At 34.7% G+C, this 11,890-nt stretch overlaps 1 protein-coding gene across 3 annotated transcripts in view; it reads right to left on the reverse strand.

Moving 5' to 3' along the window:
- Positions 1 to 11,198, reverse strand: part of LOC125062310 (PTB domain-containing adapter protein ced-6) — a 42,114-nt gene extending 30,916 nt beyond the window's left edge. The window contains exons 1-2 of one of the 3 annotated variants that reach the window (XM_047668136.1): positions 11,050 to 11,198; positions 2,355 to 2,511 (exon numbers count right to left, since the gene is read on the reverse strand). In XM_047668136.1, coding sequence (XP_047524092.1) covers positions 2,355 to 2,416 — 62 coding nt within the window. In that variant the 5' untranslated portion in view covers positions 2,417 to 2,511; positions 11,050 to 11,198. Of the gene's footprint in view, positions 1 to 2,354; positions 2,605 to 11,049 lie in introns of all 3 variants that reach the window. The other 2 variants (XM_047668135.1, XM_047668137.1) reach the window with 2 other exon arrangements.
- Between the last annotated feature and the right edge of the window lie 692 nt (positions 11,199 to 11,890).

Below are 11,890 nucleotides of genomic sequence, written 5' to 3' on the forward strand. Positions count from 1 at the left end.
TCAACATCGGCATAAGGATTAGACCCAATCAGGCAAAGGATAATTACCTACCTGCCTCACGAAACAGATTCATAGGCCCCAGACCTAAAGAGTTGTAGCGAGAACACCTGCATGCTGCATGCCGAGACCCAATCATAAACAGGCCCAGACATTAAAATTATATCTATGTTATACATATAATAAATAAAATAAATGTAAATACAACACTTTTAAATTTTACATACGAAATGATTGCATTGAAATTTGAAGCCTCTCTTTGTTTTATTATATTTGGAAATATGTAATCTGTGTCAAGGTTGGAATTTTAAACCAACTTCAATATGTATACAATTTTACCAAGAAAATTAACACGATATTTTATCTATATGTACATATGTGGTATACAGCGTTTTGGATGCCGTCTATTTTATCAATTTTACAGACTCCCGCGCCGGAGCTCCTTATTAAAGTGGTCGGGTCATGAGGTGCAATGGACCCTATCCCCTGAAAACCCAGCCCCATCTAGTCGCTATGGACTGGAGCCTCTACTGCGCAACTTCAGATGTCGTGTTATAACCTCCTCAACCTCCACATAAAAACATTTACTATAATGGACTACGGACTTCTTAAATAGACCTTCAAACTGGGTTGGATTTAGAAGGCGACTATCGCCTGAATTTCATGATACTGATTATGTAGGTGTCTCGAGGAACCACTCCAAGTAATTGTGACTGCCGGAGTTGCGGCGTCTAAGTATAAATTTTTTTTTAAATATATTATTGTATATTGTATTGAAATTCGTTAAACAAAACGTTCATTTTATACTTTTCTATTAATTATTATAATATTTCAAGAAGCGTGTATTTCAGAACATGTGAAACGAAACACAAAGCGCCATTTTGACTGTAGATTTTGACAGAAATTATACTGACAGCTTCATTCCCTTACTTTTAAGTTTACGTGAATGTGCTTCTGCGTTTTATTTGGATTTTTTGGAATCTTGGCTCTATTTTTGGACTTTGATTAAATTACTTTTCTGTACGACCTTGGCATACATACTGGACAGTGATTTCTCGCGATCACAGCTTGTGATGGCGTCTGGAAATAGTGGATCCTGAGTCGTCTATGATTTTGAGGACGACGGGCCCGTTGTCGATCGTCACCTGGACGTACTGTACTGAAGAAGTCATGATGTGGAATTTGGCAAAAATTCTCAAAAATTTTAGTTCTAATGAGCAGTGTGTGGCATTCGCTGAAGAAAATGGATTAGTGCATTCGCAAAAGCAATGTAGAACACATCGTGTTCCCATGAAAATAGCTAAATCGGCAAATAAATCATTTGGTTCATGGTGTTGTACGAAAGGAAATTGCAAAGCAAAATCGAAAGTTCCTAGAAATACAGGAACATTTTTCGAAAATATTAAAAGAGAATTAGTACATGTGTTCTATTTGTAATATGCATATTCGCAAAGTTAGAGCTACAACACAGCCATTAATGAAGACGATGGATCTTCATTAAAGAAAATAGACAACAACGCATAAGCCGAGCCACCATAAATTATTGGTATAATTAATGTAGGGAAACTATTTAGTAAGTAATTAAGGAGGTAGAGAAGTTAAAGTTATTTAGTAAATGGATAAAAATCATTGGTGGCACAGGGAAGATAGTTAAGATTGATGAATCAAAATTTGGGTAACGAAAATACAATCGAGTTATTGTTTTAAAGCTCTATTAATTAATATTTATCTACATGTAAACTAGATCTTGGTTAAGTCAGGTCCGCATTTATGATAATATCGATTCAGTCAACCTCAACTGATGTGTTTCTAGTCTGTTCTACGCCTAGTGTTATTTTAAACCCGTAGACGAGGACCAAAAAGCCGGAGCTGCGGAGGCTTGATAACCCTCCCCTCTGTGATGGCGACGTATTTCTAAATTTTTACCTTCTTACCCCGTAAATAAATATCGTTGTCACTTGTCAAAAATATTGTTGTTGCCTAAATAGCATTCCTGAGATGCACGCGATATTTATCACATTAATTTTAATCATAAGTTAAATACAGTTAACACACTGGCCTCGTTTCTATATAACCTTTCAATTAATTAGCGATGTTTAAATATCGTAATTCGAGATTTAATTAACCTACTTAGGAATTCGAAGATTATTTAATAATCTTTTAGGTCTCGGTGTCTTTTTGTATCACAAAATTCAAGTAGGTGATCAGCCTTTGCTTGATTGGGTATATTACGATGTTATCCTTCACCTTATGAACGTTACAGGGTTCGAACTTACGACCTCAGAAACGTTTGCTTGATGTATATACACTTATTTGTTTGTTTATTAAGTAAATTTATTTCTCATAAACCTATTTACCTTGAATTCTTCCCTTTACCACTAAAATCCTCGCTATAGCTCGTCACTAAAGGCCCGTCCATTTTACCCAGCACTTCACTTCACTTTAAATATTCACAAGACGTCCGCACGCCACGAATGCGAGGTCCGACTGAGCGATTCTCTGATGCAAATGAATCTGACCACAGATAACATATGTTATTGATATTGGACCGCTGTATGCAACAAGTCTTATTCTGTTTCTCTCCAAGGTCGTGCGTTCTAGCTCCGGCTGTTCAACAATAGAAATATATTATTTTAAAGTTTAACATATCTGCTTATAGTAGGAGAAAAAAAAATAAACGTCTTTCCTAAAATTTTGATTTTGTTCAAGTGGGCGCTAATTAAAGATTAAAGTAGGCGCCTGGTAGGTGAGCACAGAACTGGTGCTTTCCTCAGCAAATAAGTATCGCAATACATCGAGGAAATTACAGCATTAAACCTTTTAAATTTGTTTTAATTTTCAATTATTATTATGTAGGTTATACACTAGGTAATACTATATATTAGATTGAAAAAAAAACCATATGAAATGGCTCATACCAACTACTGAACAGGGGGAAAACGGGCAGAAGGCAGGCTCACGCGATGTTAAGTGATAACCACGGACAATGCCAGAAGGCGCAGGTGTAATTCACGAATTGGTACGCTCTTTGAAGGAAGTCGAATTGGTTTGGAAATACTTCAGTGGGCAGCTGGGTCCACATAGTGGTACCTAAAAATTGACTGATTTAGGATTGATTGAAATATAACAATTATGGTACAATATTCACAATAAAGTAATAGGAAGAGATATTTGGCACATATAAAGAGGAAATTTAGAGCTAATTTTATTTATTATCATCCAGAGAAGACCTCTTGCAGCCGACAGCTCGCTAGTTCACAATAGGAAATGCTTGATAGCGATCAACCTCAAGGGTGGCGTTGCGTAGAGATGTGTGATCTCTCGGGTAGTAGCCGAGTTTCATCATAGTCGAATCCCCTTGACATCCGTCAATATCTGAGCAATTAAAGGCAGTTTTTGCTTCACTATGTGGAACCAGCGGCCCATTGAAGTATTACCGAAACAATACGACTTACGGTCCTTCAAAGACCGTACCAATTCTTACCAGACCGGCACTTGAGTCTTTTGGCACTATCAATTGTTATATGTATGTAGTGTGGAAGCAATTTCCGCACTTAGACACACATTTAGTCCATTGTGCGTCCTGGCAACGCACTCGCAATCCCTCTGGCGTTTAAAGTGTCCAAGGGCGGTAGGTATTTCCGAACCAATTCTACTTAGGGTCCTTCACAGAGCGTACCAATTCTTAAAAGGCACTTGCCCGTCATCAGCGGAGTATTCTGCCCGTTTGTATCCTGTTCTATATCAGACAGTGCGGTCTGTCAAATCAATTTTGACATACAGCACGCGCTTAATTTAAAATCCTAACCCGTCCGCTGACTCGCAAACAATTTCGTTACCACAAGCTATTACATAGTAATCGTATAACATTATTACATCCGTACAACGCTTTCCCGTATTCATTTACGTAATTCCACACGCAAATTATAACTTTATATCTTCTGTACGTGTAATCAAACTCTTGAACGGCTGAGCTGATTTCGATTATGCGCGATCAAGTTTTTAAACCAACACTGGTCAGCGAGTTTATACAGAAAACTACGGTGATTTTTTTTTTAGAACAGGGGGCAAACGGGCAGGAGGCTCATCTAATGTTAAGTGATGCCTTTTAAGAATTATGCGTAATAATTCTTAAAGGACTGCTAAAGGATGCTTTGAAGGACCCTATCTCGTATTAAAACCTACCACCCATGGACACTCTAAATGCCAGAGGGTCGGCTAGTGCGTTGCCGGCCTTTTAAGAATTGTTACGCTCTAAGACCCTAAGTCGTATTGGTTCGGAAACACCTACCGCCCATGGACACTTTAAATACCAGAAGTCCAATTTAAGTTCTCTGCATAACACCATCCACATAAACCAGCTGGGAAATACGCAGTTAGATTTCTTGATGATGCACATTACATATAGTTAACATGTTAGACAAAAATAAATAATATAGCTTATTAACTAGCAGTGTTGGCCTAGTGGCTTCAGCGAGCGACTCATCCTTGAGGTCGTAGATTTGATCCCCGGTGCACACCAATGAACATTCTATGTGCGCATTTAACATTCGCTCGAACGGTGAAGGAAAACATCGCGAGGAAACCGGCTTGCCTCAGACCAAAAAAGTCGACGGCGTGTGTCAGGCACAGGAGACTGATAGAAAATTGATCATGAAACATACAGAAATCTGAGACCCAGACCTGCATAAATTGTAGAGCTTTTGATTTTTTTTTAATAATACAGCTTATCAAATAGTTTAGGGCAGGGGTCTCCAAACTACCCCCCCAACTCCACATTTGGCCCACGGACAGATTTTGTTCGGCCCGCGGAGAGCTAGAATACTTGTAAACACCTTTTAGGGACCATATTTTTTATAGCAAATTAAATTTAGTTTACTGAAGTATTCTAATATTATGTTGAATAATTATTAATATGACATCTACATTGATATGATCATGGGCTAACTACTCATAACATTGTTGTAGGCTTATTGTTATTGTTTTTGTGATAAAAACATAACATAATAACAAGCATAAGGACATATGAAACACTAATAAGATTTATGTAATTGAGTTTTTTTTTATTTTTCGGACTTTTTTTTATCAGTGGACTATTTCACTTTTTACCACCGGCAACAATGATAATATGGTTTTGGCCCTCGGAACTTACTGGAGTAATCAGTATGGCCCTAAGGCTGGAAACTTTGAAGACCCCTGCTTTAGGGCAACGGTCACCAGCAAATCAATTTCAAATCCTTTATTTCAACTAATACAAGAGAAAAGTTTACAAAAATATATTATATAAAAAGTTCATGATGAGGTTTTGTGGCACAAAGGTTCCTCCAGCTGTTTCCAGTGCTTACTATCCCTGGCAAGTCTTTGCCACAGAGGACCAGTGGATTTCTTAAAGTCCTCCAAATACTAGATTGTATTGGTTTATGTATCAGGAGGCAGATCAGCAACGAGCTCTGAATAACATGATAACCACCATCAATGGACACCTGAATGGTATACTCTTTGAAGGCCTAAGCCGTATTGGAAATACCACTACAGTCAGCTGGTTCCACAAGAGGTGTTGCACAGATAGTCATCAAGCTATCATAATAAAACTTGTCTTGATGACATCAGCATGGATTAGCTATTATACTTTGGCACAAACTTTCAAAATCCCTACTAGGATCAAGCAATTGTTGTTGAGTTCCTTATATGCCATCATTATAGGTAGGTACAGTCACAGTGACATTTAAATTTATCTATTTATTAAACTTTAATTATTATTACTATGTAGGTCAAGATTTATTAATATAAAAAAAAATAATGTGTTTATACATTATGCAAATGTGCAAGATTTGGGAACCCTTTCAGGTAAACAATATCAGTGTCAGGGTTCCTAGTTCTTCCATAATAAATTTAATAGTAAATTCTAAAACCATTTTTTTAAACACATTTGAGTCAAGAGTGTGTGGGTGCATGTGACTGAGTGTAATGTGTAACTACATGTTAGGTCTAATCAGAGACTCCAACTCTGCGTAAGGTGTGTTCATAAGCCAGTCCTTTAACCAACTTTTTTATATTGTGGACAGTGAGCGAGTAGGTATTACGCAGCCTATTTTATTTATTATAGATGTAGTCCTACCTTCATATTGCATTGAACTGCACATCTATTTCTTTTTAGATTCCGCCTAAGAGTATATAGGATAATAAAAATGATCATGTGATAATTTTTATTATATATCAACACTTTATAAATTCAATTGTCTTATACAAGATCAAGAAACATATTATTGAATAGTATAGCATCTTGGAGTTGGTTATTATTTTTGTTAAACAGGAATTTATATATATGATCATACCTGCTATATGTAAATAAACGTACTAACTTAAAAGTAAAGATGTGTAAAGTTCAAAACATTACAATTGATTCCTATTTAGGTAATAATGTCTAATAAGTAATATTATGTTCTTTAACAGTCTTAGTGTTCTATAATGTTGGGCACTATGTTTGTATCCGAGATACCACACTTGCACTTATATTTATTTCCTTTAGTTTTAGTTACTCAATAGGTTACTCTTTAGGTGTTTGCTCCTGTTTATGAAGTTGGATTGCCTTAGCATTCACATACAATTGTCTAAGTAATACAAGGCCAAGTTACAACAAAAAAAATGTATTTAAAACTTTTCATTGCATTTTGTCGGTCATAATTTTAATCAAAAATTACTTTACATATTTTCACTTGACTGCTTTTTGGTGTTATACATGAAACAATGCCTATGTAAATGCAAAGCAAATAAATAAATGCAAGTACAATTCAACTGAGCGCTGGAACAACCTGCCACCTCCAATCCGCAACATCCAAGGCTTTATTTCTTTCTAAATAAGATGTAAAAGTTATCTTTTGAATGTCAGTCGGCTTGGTTGGGAATTTAGTTGCATTGTCTCATACTTTATGATATATGTTTATTTGTGTTTATAAATTTTTAATGAAGCATTTTATTTTAATTGTTAATATGTTTGTTTGGTTCAGTATATCGCTGTCAATCCAAGATAGTATGGTTCCACTGAAAATCAGTGTTGCTGGAGACGGCAGCCCATAAGCTGATTTGGACTTTTCATATTTGGTTTTTCATTAAATTTATTGTATAGAAACACAAAAATATGTGTATGTGTATAATAAAATTAATGTTTACTTTCTTTACTAACCTTGGCAGCTATGATAGCTTGAAACTGATAATTCCTGTTTGTTTTTCTTTTTCTTGTTTATTTGTTTTTTTTAATAGGATAGGGGGACAAATGGGATCCCCATAGACAGCAGTCACCGCACCCTATGCACACCCATTTGTGGTAATACATATATTTGTTTAAATTATACAAGTATGGTCAAGTAAAATCTAAAAAATATATATATAAAACTTAATTTTGTATTGCATTCATTTAATTAAAAATTCATTTATATATTTTGCCTTACCTTACAGCTTAGATTAGGATAGAGAAAACGAGCCTACAAAACGCCCATAAATAGCAGCTATGGACACCCATTTGTGTTTTGTTTTATTAAGTGCGACAAACAGAAAAGTGAATGTAACCGCAGAAAACAAAAATAATTAATACTGAGCAACATGACCTACAACTCAAATGGAGATGAGCAGGCCACGTTGTCCGTTATACAGATGACAGATGGTCATAACGGTAACCAAATGGACTGGCCCAAAAGGAAAAAGAAAGGACAGACCAATAGCGCGATGGACGAGATTGAAAGGTGGGATAAAAGGGGTGACGATGGCAAAAAATAAAATAGGGTGGAAAAGGTAGGCGGAGGCCTTGGATCAATGGTACTGAACGAAGTTAGGATATTAGGATTAGAAGAAAAATGTGTATAGGAAATCTAAGCTATTAATTGAACGGGCTTTTATTATTATTTAATAAATGCGTCATATATTTATGGATCACGTCAATCATGTCAAACCTGGTCACTCACTGGTAAACAAGAAACTAAGAGTATGTCAGAATAGTATCGAAAGGAGTGTTCTAGGTCTGAAATTGAAAGATAGAGTGAAACTAGATTAAATAAAGGACATGACAAGGTTTAGAAATTCTGTTACTTATAGTAAAAGATTGAAATGGAAATGGACATTATGAGAGAAGATAAAGATAAATGGACGAAGAAAGTGACGGAATGGCTTCCTGGCTATGACAAAAGAAAACGAGGAAGATGATATGCGAAGAGCAGCTGGCTGGCTGGAGCATGTGGCTACGTACAGCTAGAAACAGAGAAGAGTGGAAGCCCTTAGAGGAGGCCTACGTCCAAGGACAAGCTGTATAACAGTAATCAACCGGCTTGCCGATTAATTATTAGTATTTATTTTTAGTGTTATTTTTTTAGTATTTCACATTTTTGAGTAATTACAGTAATGAAGTCTTTTATTATTATTATTGTTAAATGCGTCAAATTTATTAATCTACCATAAGAGAATTGATTTCGTACCAGTCTCGTTAGTTAACTTTTGGTTTTACGACGCGAAAGTGAAAGTTCAACTTTCTTATTTCTATGTATGTATATCACGTTCTGTGTTAGGTTTGTGACCAATTTTATAAAACTGTTAATACAAATAATTATTCATGTCTGTTGTGTTGTCATCAACCCGTATGACGTAGTATCCGTGAAATTTAATAGCTAGGTAGGTATTATTTAAATAGTGTTTAAAATGTTAAGATGCGTTTATCGGTAAGTGGGATTATATGCATTTAAAAAGCGTTTGTATCAACCCCCAACTGCAAAAGTGCGCTGAGGGATCCAAAAAACATTAAATTCGGCCATTTCCACATGTTTTTTATGGTTTCACTTAAAGCGCTTTAAAATTAAAGTTATAATAATAGTATTTCAGCGTAAGCTTATCCAAGATTCAGCGTCGAAAGCGGTAAGTAACTAGATGTCAACTAACCTAACGGTTGTGTGAAGGGGATAGATCGATAGGTGAGAAAGACACAGGTATACGATGCATATTTCGACCTCATTCGCACGATTCCGCATTTGCAAATTACGTCACCTAATATCGGAGGATAAAATAATAAAAACTAATACACAAACTAAAATCTTGTCTCAAGAGCTGTTAAACTATTTGTTACGTAAGTTTGACATATGATTGATTCGAATAAAAATACAGTTCATATTGTGTGTAACAATAGATATCCTCACATAACAAAAGTTCCTTTAAATCCGACTCGAAAATAATTAAAAAAAAAAAACTTGTCCAAAAATTCATCCGTATTTTTCAGTTAAAAATTAGGTTTTTTTAATTACATTCCGAAAGGCGGACGCTAGAATCCAAGGCTTTTTTGTTAACGTTTTAATAATTTTCTTTGTTCTATCTCATAACAAATGCACCTGCTTCCTTTGTTTCTGAGATTGCATTCATTAATGCATACTTCGTTTGCTATTAACATTTTATTTTAACCGACTTCATAAAACGCTAATACGTGGAATGTTATTTTAATAGCGATATTAGTACTGTATTAATCTTTATACACCCCCGGGTGTATAAAGGCCGATTTACATTATCTTAGTGTTTAGGAGAGTGCTTTAGTACAACTTGAAAGGCAAGTTCTTTAGCGTAGCGTTTACTAAAGCAAGTAGCGTTTACATGTTTCAACTAAAGTACTATCCTAAAGCACTCTCCTAAACACTAAGATAATGTAAATCGGCCTTAAGACTGTATATACGATTTAAGGTTATGTCAAATAGTATTGAATTTTGGACATACGGCTGTCAAAGCTCGCGCCAACTCTCGACTCACTCGTACCCATACCTTTCAAACTACTTCCTAATTATAAAATAAACACGAATTTATTAAATTACAAGGCTTGTCACCACGCAAGCGCATTAATTATTATTATTGGAATGGATTAGTTAGTAAACAACTCTGTAGACGATTTCATCTTCCTCATTGGTATTTAAATAACAATTTAACTGAAGAATGATGCTTAAAAGATACTTTATTCTATACTAAAAATTCATTTTGATAGATGGTGTAGGCCGATACATCTCTTAGGTTTGTGGTTAAAGGGGCGTCTTTGAGGTCGCGCCTTCACTACTTCCCGAGTGTTGAAATTTTCTTTGTAAGGATAACCAACTTAGCGCTACGTATGACTCCAGTATGACACTTCCAAGATTTTGTCCTTATATATCGAAGAAGGCTGTCAGACACATTAGTCTGACATAAAAAATAAACATATTCTGGCAATGAACAGGCATCAGCCTTCTGTGCCAGGAAATATTTAACTCTAAGAGAGAGAGATTCAAAAACGAAAGTGCGCGTATTATTTCATCATTTTTGACTTTCTTAAGAGCAAGAGCACGCTCATTGAAAAATCCATGGGAGCACAACCGTAACAAGAACATACGATCTTAGTTTTGATGGTCGCATGTTTAAACCACTGGACCAACGGTTAAATTGTTGTTTACAATGCTTTATCTATACTAAGCACGACTGGACTTTTAATACAATACCTATTTTGAAAAATAAATATTGTCTTTATGACTCAATAGTCAAATAATTTTTGAAATTTAATTTTGAGTTTAATATTAACAATTTTTTTCTCAAATATTAGTATAGACAAAATAAAATACCAATAGTTAGAATAACGACGACATACTGCAATAGTTAATAAAACTTATATAAACTGTTACGTGTTTTCAGAATTTAAACTTATACAAACAAACTAACGCTATACACTATTTTTGTAGAAATTTTTTTGTACTTCTTTGGTATTGCACCTAAATTATTACCATAAATCCATTGTTTTTGGGAGTTAATATACTCCGTTATAAATTATAAATTAGGCCATGGAGCGCAGTTACATTCAAAATTGTTGGAAAGTTCTAACAAAGCGCCCAGGCAGTTTCCAAGTAAGTTTAAAACATGGGATGCATCGCAAAACCTACTTACATAGATTTCTAACGCTTAAGCGTACCTACAGTTATTTAATACAGGTGTCCATCTTGTATTATTTGTTTAAACAAAGTTTTTATTGATGCAACAGAGCGCATTAAAAACAAGAGAAAGTGAACGTACCTGATCAGGTATTGTTTTTTCACTAAATAATACCAAATAACAAAACACTTGTCAGGAACGATTGCACAATTACACTTTTTGCCTTTGTTTTTAATGGAAATGTTTAGAAATGAAAACGTATAAATGCTGCGTGCGTTCTAACCGGGCCCCCGCGCGGAACTAAATGCCACAGACTAGAATGAGTCACTACAGATAAAAACAGGTTTCGACTTGCGAACGTGAAAGGTTGTCATGCCTCTATTGTCTTTATTGTTTAAGACAGTGCATGAACTGCTTCAAGGCAAATTATAATTCCTAATAAGTAATAAGTTTTTATTTAGATACTATTACTACTTATACTAATAAATATGAGACATTAATTTCTCGAAATAAACATAAATTAAGATTCATTTTAGTTATCATTTTAGTACAAAATCAAAACTTTTAATGACATGTTAATATTACGAATGTATGAAAAGATTTATTAGATTATCACATTGTCTTTTCTTTTTCGTTGATTGGCAAGGCCTTAGACGGATATGTCATAATGTTTTTATTCACAGCACGAAATCTGTAAATCAATACAAAGACAAATCGCATATAGACAGAAAAAAGTAAGAGGTGTTTAAAAACAAGTTTACTCATTGTTTAACCTAACACTGTTTAAAAAGGAATTGTTTGGAATAAATTCCACTTCCTCATTTATGTAATTACTTTCTATATCGTATAATAGTATTGTATTATTCTTAGAGCATTACAAAATACATTTTTTTATTACAACTATAGTTAGATACAGTGAGTTTTACCAGAGACAATTAAAGGCATAATAATACGTTTAATAATTTAGACCAGAAAATGTCTA

This window comes from Pieris napi, chromosome Z (assembly GCF_905475465.1).
Source record: "Pieris napi chromosome Z, ilPieNapi1.2, whole genome shotgun sequence".
NCBI lineage: Eukaryota > Metazoa > Arthropoda > Insecta > Lepidoptera > Pieridae > Pieris > Pieris napi.